Source organism: Erythrolamprus reginae, chromosome 8 (genome assembly GCF_031021105.1).
Source record: "Erythrolamprus reginae isolate rEryReg1 chromosome 8, rEryReg1.hap1, whole genome shotgun sequence".
NCBI classification, from domain to species: Eukaryota; Metazoa; Chordata; class Lepidosauria; order Squamata; family Dipsadidae; genus Erythrolamprus; species Erythrolamprus reginae.
In genome coordinates this window covers 18756845-18773660 of record NC_091957.1, presented here as the reverse complement: position 1 = coordinate 18773660, position 16816 = coordinate 18756845, and the positions used below count along the sequence as shown (strand labels likewise).

General features: G+C 43.3%; 1 protein-coding gene across 1 annotated transcript in view; it reads left to right on the top strand.

Annotated features, from left to right (window-relative positions):
* PLCH2 (phospholipase C eta 2) overlaps nucleotides 1–10053 on the top strand; it is a 264606-nt gene extending 254553 nt beyond the window's left edge. Inside the window, 1 exon segment of the mRNA XM_070759112.1 lies at nucleotides 5941–10053. Within this exon segment, the coding sequence (XP_070615213.1) occupies nucleotides 5941–7568 (1628 nt within the window). The 3' untranslated portion in view covers nucleotides 7569–10053.
* The last annotated feature ends 6763 nt before the right edge of the window (nucleotides 10054–16816 follow it).

Sequence of the window (16816 nt, the reverse complement as noted above, 5' to 3'; positions counted from 1 at the left end):
CTAGAAAAGTTCATAAGTAGAGGCGTTCTTAGGTAGAGGTACCACTGTAGTCCTCAACTCATGGCTACAATTGACCCCAGTGTTTCTGTTGAAGTAGAAACATTGGTTAAGCGCCTTTTGCCCCTTTTTTAACCCTAACATTTCCTTGCCAGCATTGTTAAACAAATCACTTCAGTGGCTAAATTTCTTCATTATTATTATTATTAATATTATTATTATTATTATTATTATTATTATTGAACTGTTCTCTATTTATTTATTTATTTATTTATTTATTTATTTGAAAACGAATAATTTTATGTACAGATACGAGTTACATACAAGAATATACACACAACTTTAAAAACAAGAGAGATGATCTTGCACTCTCTTTATTTAAGTATTTTAACTTATACATTTCTAAATTGTTTCTGAACCGTTCTCATTGGTTCAAATTATAACCAGCCAATCCAAACGCGCCTCCTATCTTTTTCACCAGCCAATCAAAACGCACCTCCTATCTTATTGATTGATTGATTTGATTTGTATGCCGCCCTTCGCTGAGGATTTGTGCGGCTAACGGCATATAATAGAACAATACAGTACAATGGCAAATCTAATTAAATTTAAAATTGCAGTCTAAAAATCCAATATTTAAAAACTATCATACCAGTTCAATCCTACATCATATATCTCTCGTTCACCGTACCACACTTAGCTAACTCCATATAAACGGACCATATAAGAGATTCCTAGAGAGGCCCTACGGAGGCTTCTCTCCACCTTTTTGTCCCTGTTTTCTCCCAGGAGATTCCTAGAGAGGCCCCACGGAGGCTCCTCCCTGCCTTTTCCGGTTCAAGTTATCACCAGCCAATCCAAATGCGACTCCTATTTTCTTCACCAGCCAATCCAAACACGCCTCCTATCTTTTTCACCAGCCTTTATTTATTTATTTATTTATTAGATTTGTATGCCGCCCCTCTCCGTAGACTCGGAGCGGCTCACAACACAGTAAAAACAATTCCTGACAAATCTAATAATTTACAATTTACAATTTAAAATAGTTAAAAAAAAACCATTTTTAAGCAGACATACCTACAAACATGCCATACATAAATTATATAGGCCCGGGGGAGATATCTCAGTTCCCCCATGCCTGACGACAAAGGTGGGTTTTAAGGAGTTTGCGAAAGGCAAGGAGGGTAGGGGCAGTTCTAATCTCTGGGGGGAGCTGGTTCCAGAGAGTCGGGGCCGCCACAGAGAAGGCTCTTCCCCTGGGGCCCGCCAACTGACATTGTTTAGTTGACGGGACCCGAGAAGGCCCACTCTGTGGGACCTAACTGGTTGCTGGGATTTGTGCAGCAGAAGGCCGTCCCTGAGATAATCTGGTCCGGTGCCATGAAGGGCTTTATAGGTCATAAACAACACTTTGAATTGTGACCGGAAACTGACCGGCAACCAATGCAGACTGCGGAGTGTTGGTGTAACATGGGCATATTTGGGAAAGCCCATGATTGCTCTTGCAGCTGCATTCTGCACGATCTGAAGTTTCCAAACATTTTTCAAAGGTAGCCCCATGTAGAGAGCGTTACAGTAGTTGAGCCTCGAGGTGATGAGGTGATTTCAAAGCAATCGGTGAAGGACTTTCGGATGTTTGAGGTTTTGAAAAAACAAACATTTAATATAGATTATTAATTTTTGGGTCACAAGGCTGGCCAGCCACTCCTATCCAGTCACATGACCATCAAGCCACACCCACAAAATAAGCCACACCCACAGCATGGCAGTAAAAATTTGGCAGCCTATCACTTCCAGTTCTGTAATTCTCTATCCTTTTCCTTTAAGCTTCTTCTGGTTGGTCCAAAGCGGAATTCTCAGGATCTGCACGTTTAGCTGCCGTAATCACATTTCCTCGGCTTCCTTTTCCTAATTCATTCTCTGTCCCTGAACTAACTTGGTTTTTTTATTTTCCCTCTTTTTTTTCTTCTGTTTTTCTCCTGATCCTCATGCCCTCTTTCACCGCGTAGTTAAGAACTGAAAGGATGATCCAATCCCAGGTAACTGAAGACTTCTTTCGGGGTTCTTTCCTTTGCCTGCTTCCTCCCTTTCTCCACAGCCTTCCCTCCTTCCGAGGTCGGTAAAAAGAGGACCCAGATTGACAGAGGACCCCTATGAGGATCCATATGACAACATATGCTGACTCTGTAAACCGCTTAGAGGGGGCTGTAAAGCACTGTGAAGCGGTATATAAATCTAAGTTCTATTGCTACCATCTCTCCATCCATTCATCCATCTATAATTTTCCTTCCTCCCTCCCTCCCTCCCTCCCTCCCTCCCTCCTCCTCCTTCCTCCCTCCCTCCCTCCCTCCTTCCTCCTCCTTCCTTCCTCCCTCCCTCCTCCTCCTTCCTTCCTCCTCCTTCCTTCCTTCTTTCTTTCTTTCTTTCTTTCTCCATCCATATCTATCTTATCTATTCATCCATCCATCTCTCTCTATATATATTCCCTTCCTTCTTTATTTATCTGTTTTTCTTTCCATCCATATCTATCTTATCTATTCATCCATCCATCTCTCTATATATATATTCCCTTCCTTCTTTATTTATTTATTTTTCTTTCCATCCATATCTATCTATCCACCCATCCCCCTCTTGGTCTGTCTGTCTCTATCTATCTATCATCTGTCTATGTCTATCTATCATCTACCTATATCTCTATCATCTAGCTATCTGTCATCTATCTATTTCTATATCATGTATCTATCTATCTATATCATCTATCTATATCTATCTATCTATTTCTCTATCGTGTATCTATCTATCCTTCCATCCATCCATCTATCTATCCATCCATCTATCTAATTTATCTATTTCTCTGTCAGGTATCTATCTATTCACCCATCCATCTATCCTATCCTATCCTATCTATCTATCTATCTATCTATCTATCTTCTACTATCTATCATCTCTCTATCTCTCTATCTCTCTATCTATCTATCTATCTCTCTAACTATCTCTCTATCTCTCTATCTCTATCTATCTATCTATCTAACTATCTCTCTATCTATCTCTCTATCTATCTATCTCTCTATCTCTCTATCTCTCTATCTATCTATCTATCTATCTCTCTAACTATCTATCATCTCTCTATCTATCTATCTATCTATCTATCTATCTCTCTAACTATCTCTCTATCTCTCTCTCTCTCTATCTATCTATCTATCTATCTATCTAACTATCTCTCTATCTCTCTATCTCTCTATCTATCTCTCTAACTATCTATCTATCTATCTATCTATCTATCTCATCTTTCTATCCCTTTCCTCCCCCACCCCACCCCGGTGATGCTATGGTTATAATGTGGTTGAAGGCAGATTGACTCAGCCTTCCCTCCTTCCGAGGCCAGTAAAACAAGGACCCAGGGCAATATATGCTGATTCTGTAAACTGCTTAGAGAGGGCTGCTAAGCCCCTTGAAAAGCGCTATATAAGTCCAAGTGTAATTGATATTGAAGGCACCAGATCGCTGCGATTCCCTGGGGCATCTGATTTAGCCACTGTGAATGGTCGCATCTCCTCGAGAGCACAGCTGCCGAACGGTTGCTTCTGAATCCTAGTGTTGGGGGTTGCAAAACCCTTCCATTTCCAGCCCCAACTGGGGGATAAAACAATATGCTGTAGCTGAACAGACTAAGGATGCTAGACAGATGAATATCTAGTACAGTGGAACCTCTACCTAAGAACGCCTCTACTTAAGAACTTTTCTAGATAAGAACCGGGTGTTCAAGATTTTTTTGCCTCTTGTCAAGAACCATTGTCTACTTAAGAACCTGAGCCCGGAAAAATTTCCCAGGAAATTTGAGAGCAGCACGAAGGCCCAGCCAGTTTCCTTCCATTCCCCCTGGGTTTCTCTCTCTGGCGCAGTGTATGGGAGGCGCCTGCTCCTCCTCTCCGCCTCAGAGTCCCTTTATTTTTTTTAAAGCCTTAAAGTTTTGGATTTTTGGGATTCCCTTCACCTTATCTTCTTCCTTTGGCAGCGACTGTCCTCCTCTTCGTCCTCGCCCTCGTCCCACCCAAATTCCAAGCTTTTATTTCTTTCCTAATGGGTTTGCACGCATCATTTGCTTTTACATTGATTCCTATGGGAAAAATTGCTCCTTCTTGCAAACTTTTCTACTTAAGAACCTGGTCAGGGAACGAATTAAGTTCTTAAGTAGAGGTACCACTGTATTTAGATTTTTTTTTCTTCTATTTTCCTCCCCCAAAAGTAAGGTGTGTCTTATACTCTGGTGCATCCTATACTCCGAAAAATATGATACTCCTTGACATAATAGCCACGTGGTTATGTAATTACAGGACCTGGTGATTTGATTCTGTGCTTTCCATTCTTAATAACTGGACAGATAGATTTTTTTCCCTCTATGGTGTTTGCTCTCTTCGCTAGAACAAAATGAAAAGAAAACAAGAATTGGGTCGATGCCAGAACAGAGAATGGTGGGATGTGGTTGGCGGTTTGCGTTTCCTAAGATAAGAGCTGGGTGCCGCTGCTCCTACTTCTACCTATTGAGATGGTTGGTGTTAAATTATGTGCAAAGTAACCCTTGAATAACAAGGACATGCACATGGAAACGTTCATGAGAGCAGTTATGAATAATTATTCATACACTCACTTGAGATAAAGTTTACTTTAAGAAATAGCACAATACAATAAACAGACCAGGTCATACACGTAATATTCAGAAAAACAGTCCAAAGAATATTTATTTATTTATTTATTTATTATTTAGATTTGTATGCCGCCCCTCTCCAAAGACTCGGGGCTGCTCACAACAAGATAGAACAAATCATAAATAATCCAAATAACTTTAAAATATTTAAAGATTCAAAAGAACCCCATATACTAACAGACACACACACAAGCATACCATGTATAAATTGAACATGCCCAGGGGAAGATGTTTCAATTCCCCCATGCCTGACAGCAGAGGTGGGTTTTAAGGAGTTTACGGAAGGCAGGAAGAGTAGGGGCAATTCTAATCTTTGGGGGGAGTTGGTTCCAGAGAGCCGGTGCCGCCACAGAGAAGGCTCTTCCCCTGGGGCCCGCCAACCGACATTGTTTAGTTGACGGGACCCGGAGAAGGCCCACTCTGTGGGACCTAATGGGTGCTGGGATTCGTGCGGCAGGAGGCGGTCTCGGAGATATTCTGGTCCAATGCCATGAAGGGCTTTAAAGGTCATAACCAACACTTTGAATTGTGACCGGAAATTGATCGGCAACCAATGCAGACTGCGGAGTGTTGGTGAAACATGGGCATACCTAGGTAGGCCCATGACTGCTCTCGCAGCTGCATTCTGCACAATCTGAAGTTTCCGAACACTTTTCAAAGGTAGCCCCATGTAGAGAGCATTACAGTAGTCGAACCTTGAGGTGATGAGGGCATGAGTGACTGTGAGCAGTGACTCCCGGTCCAGATAGGGCCGCAACTGGTGCACCAGGCGAACCTGGGCAAATGCCCCCCAATTACAAAGTCTTTTTACCAGTTGTCTTTGTCATTCCCACTACACAAAGATATCAAGGTATAAACACAGTTTCGATACAACAAAGAACAGAATGTCAAAGAAAGCATGTCAGAGAGAGGGAGAGCTGTGATCTCTAGCTCCCTCTTATGGCAGCCTGCAACATAATCAACCAATTAGAAATAGCATGCAGTTAAAGCTACATGCATTAACACAGTTAAACCTACAGACGTGCATTATTGCCAGCCCAACTGATTGGACAGAGTCCTAAGCAGTTGGGTTTGACAACTATCCCTTAAGGTGGCCTACCTTAAGGGATAGTTGTCAAACCCAACTCTTAGGACTTTCCAGCTCGTAACTCAAAACGGGGCAACGGGGTATGTGGAAGCCCATCTTATTTTAAGAACGTCTTCACTCATTCATGGATTCTTTTTCCTTCCTTCTCCAGATGCCCACCCATTCTCCATGCACCGGTCAGCCCCTTCCTTATGCAGCCTGCAGACCATCCACGAAGAGCCTTTCTCCGCCAATGAGAACCAGCCTTCCAGTTACTTCCTTCTGCCTGTCCTCCCCGTCGGCGACCCCAAAGAAGACTCTGTGCCTCATCCTTCCTGGGAAGCGGATCCAGGTGGGAAAGACCACCTTGGGCATCTTGAGAGAACTTCTCGTTGGCAGCACCAGCCCGATTCGGAGAAGATGCTTCTCGCTCCCAGCGTCTCGGGAGAGGAAGAAGGAATGGGAAGCACTGAAGAAGAGCAGAGAAGAACTCCTTGCCATGGAGGTCTTCTCCATTCTCAAGTGCAGCACAACCGCACGTCGGACAATTGCTGGCTGCCTCCGGCTGAAAATAGCCCGGAGAAGACAGACAGGTTGGTTCAACAGATGAACGGCGATGGAAAGGACAGATTAGGATCACCAAACCAAAGCGAAAAGGACAGCGGCGTCACGCCAACTCCCCTTCCCACAACTCCCAAAGGAGCCGTCCCCGTGGCAATTACGGCAGTTGCGAGGAGATCCAAAGAGGAAGGATCCCAACGGCGTGACCACGGAGTCTCCCTGAAGCATCTCGATCACTCTTCTCCCGCACCGGAAGTTTATTGGGACGCTACGGTCCATGACCGGATCTGGAGCAAGCTCGATTTCAGCACCCACCGGGACAGCATGTCCTCCTCTTCCAGCATGTCTTCCAACGATACCGTCATCGACCTCTCCTTGCCCAACCTTGCGCGGAAAAGCCTTCCCAACCTCGGTGCTCACAAGACCTTGGATGTCGCCCCCCAGAGAAGAGCGGTCCGGCCCTGGTCTGCTAGCTCCGCCTCCGAGCGTGAAGCCCCCACGGTGACCAAGAGCAAATCCAACCCTAATTTGAGGTTGGATCAACCGGCGGACGATGACGACGACTTGCGCCCCAGGCCGCTCGGATTCTCCTCAGTCTCCAGGAGACACACCTGGAACCGGTTGTATGTGGAGAGCCTCAAGCAGCTGCGCCCCAAGTCGGAAGAGCGGAAGGACCTCGATGGGAACCCCGCCAAGTCCAAGAGCCTCGGAGACCTGACCTCGGATGACATTGCGTCGACTTCGGAGAGCAAGTACCGGAGCATCAGCCGAAGTCTTGCCACCCGTTCGGTCAGGGCCCAGCACCACCATCGCGGTGGGGCCTTCAGAACTTCAGGGAGGTCTCCGGACGAGCTGACCGAGCGCCTGAAGAAACTGACCTTTTTCCAACAGGTGGATGACATCACTTCCCCCACCTGTCTGGAACCTCCCAAGGCTGAGGAAGAGGAAGAAGAGGAAGAGGAAGAGACGGTCCTGGTCCGAAGGTCTTCCTCTCGGAGTCAAAGCCGGGTGAGGTACATCGCTAACCGCGCCCGGCAAGCTCAAGAAAGGCAGAAGCTCAAAAGTTTGGCCTTGAGCAAAGGGAGTCCCATCGAAGAGCGGGGCATCCCCGAAGGCGCCTGCTGTTTTCCGGGGGGGCCTTACACGGACCCAGCTTCCCCCGGCTTGTTTACATCCCAGCTCGAGATCCCGACGGGCTTGAACCCCGAGGCCGACGTCGTCTTCACCTTCAGACTCTGACGGTGGGAAGGGCTGAACCCAAATATCCATGTTTACATTGCTGTCGGAGCAAAACCAACCGTCCCTCTTCCCTAGTTGTCTTTATATATACATATATGTATATATCTGCCTCGTGCAGGAAACCCTCGTTCAATGAGGGAGGTACCCTCCTCCTCCTCCCCACAAACTACATTCCCTCCTGGCACTGATGAAGTTACCTAGTTGGGTGATGAAACATCTGCAAGAAAACCACCAGGCTCAGAGATCACCAAGGACCCCACATTCCTCCTCTTCCTCTTCCTCCTCTTCCCCTCCTCTTTCTCTTCCTCCTTCTCTTCCTCCTTCCTCCTCTTCCTCCCCTTCCTCCTCCTCTTCCTACTCCTCTCCTCCCTCCTCTTTCTCTTCCTCCTTCTCTTCCTCCTCTCCCTTCCCTTCCTCCTCTCCCTCCTCTTTCTCCTCTCCCTCTCTCCCCCTCCTCCTCTTCCTCCCTTTCCTCCTCTTTCTCCTCCTCTTCCTCCCTTTCCTCCTCTTCCTCCCCTCCCTCCTCCTTTTCTCCACAAACTACATTCCCTCCTAGCACTGATAAAGTTACCTAGTTGGGTAATGAAATGTCTGCAAGAAAACCACCAGGCTCAGAGATCACCAAGGACCCCACATTCCTCCTCCTCCTCTTCCTCCTCCAATAGACTACTTTTATGTTTGTGAGAAACAGTAATAATAATAACGATAATGCAGTCTGTAGCATGGGCAACTCCCAATTTTCCCAGGATGATCCTGAGAAGCACGTCCAAGGAGCTGCACAATCCTCCCATTCCTTCCTTCCTTCCTTCCTTCCTTCCTTCCTTCCTATCTATTTATCTAGGAAGGAAAGAAGGAAAGAAAGAAAAGAAAGATTGTCGTCAACTTGGTTTCTCTAGGTGTTAGGAAGAAGGAAGGAAAAAGAAAGAAAGAGAGAGGAAGGAAGGAAGGAAGAAAGAATTAATGAACTGTCACCAACTTGTTTTTTTTAGGTGGAAGGAAGGAAGGAATGAAAAAGAGAAAGAAAGACTGTCACCAATTTGATTTATCTAAGTGTTAGGAGGAAGGAAAGAAGAGAACGAAAGACAGAAAGAAAGAAAGAGAGAGAGAGGAAGGAAAGAAGAAAGAAAGGAAGAAAGAAAGGAAAAAAGAAAGAACTGTCACCAAGTTGGTTTTTTTAGGTGTAAGGAAGGAAGGAATGAAAAAGAGAAAGAAAGACTGTCACCAATTTGATTTCTCTAGGTGTTGGGAGGAAGGAAAGAAGAGAAAGAAAGACAGAAAGAAAGAAAGAGAGAGAGAAAGGAAGGAAGGAAGAACTGTCACCAAGTTGGTTTTTCTAGGTGTAAGGAAGGAAGGAAAAAGAGAAAGAAAGACTGTCACCAATTTGATTTCTCTAGGTGTTAGGAGGAAGGAAAGAAGAGAAAGAAAGAAAGAAAGAAAGAAAGACTCTCCAACTTTCCTTTCCTAACATTCCTTCTCCAGCTGGCTTTGAGCCCTAGTGCTTTAAAACAGAAAAGCCCTTGATCTGGATGCCCCGAAGCCCCTTTTCTCTTTCCCCATCGGGGATTTTCAAAGGCCCTGGCACCGGTCATTTTCCTCATTAAACAGATGTAAATTCTACAATGTCCTTCTTTTTCTTTTTTTAAGAGAAGCCAAGACCACAAAACAACCAGAAACAGTGGAAAGCAGCTAGGAATAAGGGAAAAATTTCTCTTATTTTAGAACCTCCTTCTTCTCAACCAAGGTTTCTGCCCCCTTCATTTTCAGAATTATTCTTAATTTTTTTTTAAAAAAAAAAGAAAAAACAAATTTGCACAAAAATTTGCATGCATTCCTGTGTGCATTTCTCTAAACCAATGCATTTTTGTACTCCTGTTTTCCCCCCTAAGATAAAAAGTGTTTGTTGCTATGATGTTCGCGAATCCGACGTCTCTTTTGAAAATCCCGTTCTAAGTTTGACTTAAGGGGTGGATGGAGGTCGAGGCAGCAAGTATAACAAGTGAGATCCTTCGTTCTTAGTTCATAATCACCAAAGATGGTATTCCTCCCCCGGAAATACCTTTCTGGATGTTTATTGCTTGTCTATTTTGCACTTCCATGCAATATATATATATATATTTTAATAAATCAATGTTTTAAAAAGAAAATTAGAAACCTATTAAAACTCTGCTCGGAGTTCAACCCGAGATTAAACTCCTTCTTAAACCTGTTTGCTTGACTCCCCCCTTGCCTAATTAATGTATTATAATTAATCCCATTTTTTCCCCAATAAGATAAAAAAAAGAGAGATTATATTAAGAGATCATATAAATGGAATTTTATTTTTTAGCTCTTGTTAACGTGTGGTGGGAGAGTATGAAATAGTCCGAGGGATGGATTTTGTTGTCATCGTTGGTTGTTGGTTTCCTCTTTCTAAACTGCAAATAATTTAAAATCTATTTGTAAAAACCACTTGACACAAGTCCAGAAATAAAGATTATTTAACCTACTTTGCCTTTGGGTGCTTTGTCCGCAGCTCCAAGCAAATATCAGAAGTTTGAGTCAAAATAAATTAAATTATGGTGATAATATTCATATTATTTGTCTTTCTTCTCAGTTGGGAAACCCTGGCATCTTATTATAAGGTGCTAGGAATTACTCTATGAATACTCACACTCTATGTAACTCAGGTTTGCTTTCAGTATTTTAGTTTATTTTTCAGTAAAGCATCTTAGTTTAAGAGAACAGATGGTGATCACATTTGATGATGTTGACCTGCATAGATTGATGGCTTCTGTAGAACTTCATGTCTAAGTGATGTATAGAATAGAATAAGAATTAGAATAAGAATAGAATAGAATAGAATTCTTTATTGGCCAAGAGTGATTGGGCGCACAAGAAATTTGTCTTCGGTGCAGACGCTCTCAGTGTACATAAAAGAAAATATACATTTGTCAAGGATCATGAGCTACAACACATAATGATTGTGATAGGGGTCAAATAATCAAGAAATAATTTTAATAAAAATCTTAAGGATACAAGCAACACGTTACAATCCTACAGTCCTAAGTGGGAAGAGATGGGTGATAGGAATGATGAGAAAAAAACTAGTAGTAATAGTAGTGCAGACTTAGTAAATAGTTTGACAGTGTTGGGGGATGCTTGGCTGCATAGCTAGAGGTATAACAAGCAGGAAGAGGGAGATTGTGATCCCCTTATATAGAGCGCTGGTGAGACCACATTTGGAATACTGTGTTCAGTTCTGGAGACCTCACCTACAAAAAGATATTGACAAAATTGAACGGGTCCAAAGACGGGCTACAAGAATGGTGGAAGGTCTTAAGCATAAAACGTATCAGGAAAGACTTAATGAACTCAATCTGTATAGTCTGGAGGACAGAAGGAAAAGGGGGGACATGATCGAAACATTTAAATATCTTAAAGGGTTAAATAAGGTTCAGGAGGGAAGTGTTTTTAATAGGAAAGTGAACACAAGAACAAGGGGGACACAATCTGAAGTTAGTTGGGGGAAAGATCAAAAGCAACGTGAGGAAATATTATTTCACTGAAAGAGTAGTAGATCCTTGGAACAAACTTCCAGCAGACGTGGTTGGTAAATCCACAGTAACTGAATTTAAACATGCCTGGGATAAACATATATCCATCCTAAGATAAAACACAGGAAATAGTATAAGGGCAGACTAGATGGACCATGAGGTCTTTTTCTGCCGTCAGTCTTCTATGTTTCTATGAATTATTGGTTTAGCAGAATGATGGCGTTCGGGAAAAAAACTGTTCTTGTGTCTAGTTGTCTTATATGGGGCACATAGACCTGAGTTGTTTTGAGGTGGGGGTATATTCTCTGGTAATCTTCCATTCAATTTGAGTTCAGGTCAAGAGTCTTTAAAGGTTTTTCCAAGGGTTATCTAGGAGCACCACAAGAGACGAGATCACGGCCTGGAAGAAAACCCTGCTTTGGAGAAAGCCGATAGTCGAGGAGAACCAAAACCACTTATCTTCTCCCTTCTATCCAGGCCCATGAAGAACGCATTTCCATCAACGTATGTTTCCTGCTGCCTCCCGTAACCCCCCAATAATTCTACCAATGAGGGCTGGTAAGTACCAATAGATTAATCTACGTCAAATTGAATTGTTACAACGAGGGAAGGACAGGTGGAAAGAGAATGACAAAGAGTTGGATAACCATTTGTGTGAAGTTGTGTAGGGTTTCCTGCGTAAGCAGGGGGTTGGACTAGAAGACCTCCAATGTCCCTTCCCACTCTGTTGTTGTTGTTGTTATTACAATAGGTTGGAAGGACTTATTAACCTAAGATCACCTGATAGGATTCCTGACAGGGACCACCATTGACAGCTGCTGCACACGGCTGGCACCTATTTAAATGGTTGTCCACTAGGACTCCAAGGTCCCTCTCACGGTTACTACTGTTAGGTGCCACATATACTGTATCTGTGCATTTTGTTTTTCTTATTTAAATGTAGAACCTTACTTTTTTCACCTCCGAATTTCATTCTGTTAGACAACACCCAATGTTCAAGTTTGTCAAGATCCATCTGTGTCTTGAGCCTATCTTCTGGAGTGTTGGCTATTCCTCCCAGGTTGGTGTCATCTGCAAATTTGATGAGTTCCCCATCTATCTCTGCATCCAAGTTATTGATGAAGATGTTCAAGAGTCCTGGGCCTAAAACAGAACCTTGGGTTACTCCAGTGCATACTTCCCTCCATGTAGATGCAGTTCCATTGAGCAGTACACATTGAGTGCAGTTGGTTAGCCAGTTATGAATCCATCAGGTGGTGTTGCTGTCCATTCCAGGTTCCTTAGAGGTCAGTAAGTGCACCAGTGTGCCTTCCTTCCCCTGTCCAATTGTCTCTCCTTATCTCATTTATCTTTTCTTCCTTTCGAATATGTTCACCTATACAGTGGTACCTCGAGATACGAGTTTAATTCGTTCCGGACCTGGGCTCTTAAGTCGAGCAGCTCTTATCTCGAACGACTTTTCCCCATAGGAATTAATGTAAATAATTTTAATTGGTTCCAGCCCTCAAAAAACTCACAAAGTTAGTCTAAATTATGCAGAAAGACATGTTTTTAATGAAGAAATGTACATGTACATATAAATGAATAATGAAGTCTCTTTCACTTAACTTGTAAACTTTCTTAAACTTTTAAATTTACATATGTTCAACTTCTCTGCCACCCAATCCTGTAGGACAGAGGTCCCCAACCCTTTTTGCACCAGGGACCGGCTTTAAGCGATCAAGAGAGGAATGGGTGAATGAATGGACGGAGGGTGGGAAGGAAGGAAGGAAAGAGGGAAGGGACAGGAACAGAGGAAGGAAGCAAGGAAACTTATGAAAGGGGAGAGTAAGAGAGGAATGAGTGAAGGGAGGGAGAGAGGGAAGAAGGTGGGAAGGAGAAAGAAAAGAAGAAATAGAGGAAGGGAAGGTAAAAGAGAGAAAGAAAAAGAGCAAGAAAGAAAGAAAGAAAGAAAGAAAGGGGGAAGGGACAGGAACAGAGGAAGGAAGCAAGGAAACTTATGAAAGGGGAGAGTAAGAGAGGAATGAGTGAAGGGAGGGAGGGAGGGAAGAAGGTGGGAAGGAGAAAGAAAAGAAGAAATAGAGGAAGGGAAGGTAAAAGAGAGAAAGAAAAAGAGCAAGAAAGAAAGAAAGAAAGAAAGAAAGAAAGGGGGAAGGGACAGGAACAGAGGAAGGAAGCAAGGAAACTTATGAAAGGGGAGAGTAAGAGAGGAATGAGTGAAGGGAGGGAGAGAGGGAAGAAGGTGGGAAGGAGAAAGAAAAGAAGAAATAGAGGAAGGGAAGGTAAAAGAGAGAAAGAAAAAGAGCAAGAAAGAAAGAAAGAAAGAAAGAAAGAAAGGGGGAAGGGACAGGAACAGAGGAAGGAAGCAAGGAAACTTATGAAAGGGGAGAGTAAGAGAGGAATGAGTGAAGGGAGGGAGGGAGGGAAGAAGGTGGGAAGGAGAAAGAAAAGAAGAAATAGAGGAAGGGAAGGTAAAAGAGAGAAAGAAAAAGAGCAAGAAAGAAAGAAAGAAAGAAAGAAAGAAAGAAAGGGGGAAGGGACAGGAACAGAGGAAGGAAGCAAGGAAACTTATGAAAGGGGAGAGTAAGAGAGGAATGAGTGAAGGGAGGGAGGGAAGAAGGTGGGAAGGAGAAAGAAAAGAAGAAATAGAGGAAGGGAAGGTAAAAGAGAGAAAGAAAAAGAGCAAGAAAGAAAGCTGCAAGCACCCCCCCCCCCGAGCCCCCCAGGCCGGCTGCAACCTTTTAAAACACGCGCGCCGCTTCGCAGCTGTCTCCTGAAGCCGAACGCGGAAGTTAGCGTTTGGCTTCAGGAGACAGCTCCTTGGCGCTTGTATCTCGAATTTGGGCTTGTAAGTAGAACAAAAATATCTCTCCCCTCCCAGCTCTTATCTCGAGTTGCTCTTAAGTAGAGCAGCTCTTATGTCGGGGTTCCACTGTACTTTTATATCTTTTCTTCTATTCTTTTCTTTATTTATATTATTACATATCTATTCTCTTCAATGTGTATTATGTATTGGACAAAATAAATAAATAAAATAAATTCCACGTTTTTCTACTTTATCTAGTAATAGGTTATGGTCTACTTTGTCAAATGCCTTACTGAAGTCCAAGTAAATTATATCGACAGCATTCCTCTGGTCCTAATGTTGTCACTTTGTCAAAGAATGCAATAAGATTAGGGGGTTGGGTTCATCCTATCTCATCCCCCCGGGGCGGGAGGGGTACTCACCCTTCCTTACTCATCGGTGGATTTGGGAAAAACACCCATCAAGAATCGAAATAGTTTTCAAATCAAAATGCAAGTTTTCTTCTGGACCTCTGGCTCACCTTGTCGATTGGTTTCCTTGAAATTCTACCCTTTCCGGGGTTTTTTTTGCTTCCCCTCTCCCCCAATAAATAAATATATAAATCTATGCTCCTAGACTTAAGAATAACAGTCAATTTTGCTACGAACCTGCAATGTTTTTGAAGTCTTAGAAGGATCTTGACAGCTGCAAAACTGAATGTATGATGTCTCGTCCGGCATTGTTCCTTGCAATAAAAGATCTCTCATTAATATTCCCAATGCACCAGCTCACCATTTAACATCACCCTGAATGGAGGGTTTTTTTCCCCTTCTCCCCAAAGGGTGTGTGTGTGTGTGTTATTGTTGTTGTTGTTGTTTTGTCCTGTACATAAAGACAGAAAGCAGGCTTCCACTCTCCGAAAACCCTAGGCAATTATTCCCTCTTCCCTCTTGAAATTTACTTCTTGTACGTGCCTTTAAATTCGGCCCCTGCCCACCCTGAGTTTACACATTTTCAAAAGAATTCACCTTTTTTGTGGGGTGGGGTGGGCACGGAGACTTAAACTGGTTCACACATCTGGATCTGACTCGGTAATTCCTGAATGTATTTATTTATTTATTTTTTGCACCCTTCTCACAGTTCCACTCTGTGGAGCTGAAATATTTACATTTTGAATTGGGGAGTGGGCAGTGGATATTAAAAAAAAAAAATAACCCAATAAAAAAGACAGGGGACCTTGGGTTCAAAATTCAAGCAGAAAACCAGCAAAGATTAATGGTAAATCTTTAAGGGGCTTTGAGAAATTGCTGAATTATTCAACAGCGGTCAAAAGTCATATACGTTTTCTGATTTCGCTGCCTTGATAAAATTTCACAGTGAATCCAAAATCCGAAATCTCTATTATCAGCATTTTCCACTTAGCAAAAGAATGTTTGGCTGGTTTCCCAAAGGTCCCTATTTTATTTTTTTCCACCCTTTCTGCTGCTTTTTTTCAAAACTTACCACAAGTGGTTGAGTTTGGGTGGTGGGCGTGGAAGAATGCTACGTGAAAGGGGAACCCTTGGAAAGCAGAATGCTATTCTCTGGTCCTCGCTTTGAGAAGGGCGGAATAGAAATCTGTTGTGGTTCGCTCTGGCCCAGCTCCTGCCCCAAGGACTGTGGTTGTGGGGGAGACATCCACATGCTGCAGGCCTGTTTTGCCCCCGGTGGAATCTGCTGATGAAGGCTCCTCTGACCAAGAAGACATGAGTGACAGGGAGGAGGAGAGTGTGGCAGACAGCTCAGAAGGAGATCAATTATCTAGCTCCTCCTTGGATTCAGAACAAGAGTTAATGATACAGCCACGCATGCGGAGAGCGATGCATAGGCAACAACAACTGAGAGATTATTATCAAAGAAAATGAGGCCACCTGTGGTTGGGTGGGGCTGTGGTCATTAGTGAGGCTGCTATAAATAGCAGCCTGTGGGTTTGGCCATTGTGGAGGATTATCTGATCCTTGTGTTTCGTGACTGCTTTACTGACTTTGACCTTTTGTGTGCTGATTTTTCCCCGCTTTGAAACTAAACCAGAGCAAAGTGTGTTTCACTTTGTGAAAGAAGGACTGTGAATTGCCTCACAGCTGCAAGCTAAGTATCACAGAACTGATAAGGGACTTGTACAAATTACCAGTTTGTTTGGAGACGAGTGCTCTTTGCTATACCAAAAGAGGGCTATAAAGAACATTGTTTTGAATTTTCAAATGTGTGTGTGTGTCTGAAATTTGTACCTGTGAATTTTTGGGAGGATTCTACCAGAGAGCCCGACAGAACAGAAATCAATCAATAATAATAATAACAACAGAGTTGGAAGGGACCTTGGAGGTCTTCTAGTCCAACCCCCTGCTTAGGCAGAAATCCCTACACTATATCAGACAGATAGTTCTCCAACATCTGCTTTAAAACTTCCAGTGTTGGAGCATTCACAACCTCTGGAGGTGAGCTGTTCCACTGATCAACCGTTCTAACAGTCAGGGATTTTTCTCCTTAGTTCTAAGTTGCTTCTCTCCTTGTTTAGTTTCCACCCATTGCTTCTTGTTCTACCCTCAGGTGCTTTGGAGAACAAGTCGACTGCTATCCTGTCTCCCCTGGTCCTTCTTTTCATCAAACTACCCATGCCCAGTTCCTGCAACCGCACTTCGTATGTTTTAGCCTCCAGTCATCTTTGTCGCTCTTCTCTGCACGTTTTCTAGAGTCTCTACATCCTTTTTGCATCGTGGCGACCAAAACTGAATGCAGTATTCCAAGTGTGGCCTCACCAAGGCCTTACACAGTGGAATGAATGAATGAAATGGTATAGGGTCTCCTGCTTGAGGAAGGGGGTCAGGCTAGAAGACCTCCCAAGGCCCCTTTCCAACTCTTGTTGTTCCGTTATCTGCACATATGGGAAGGGG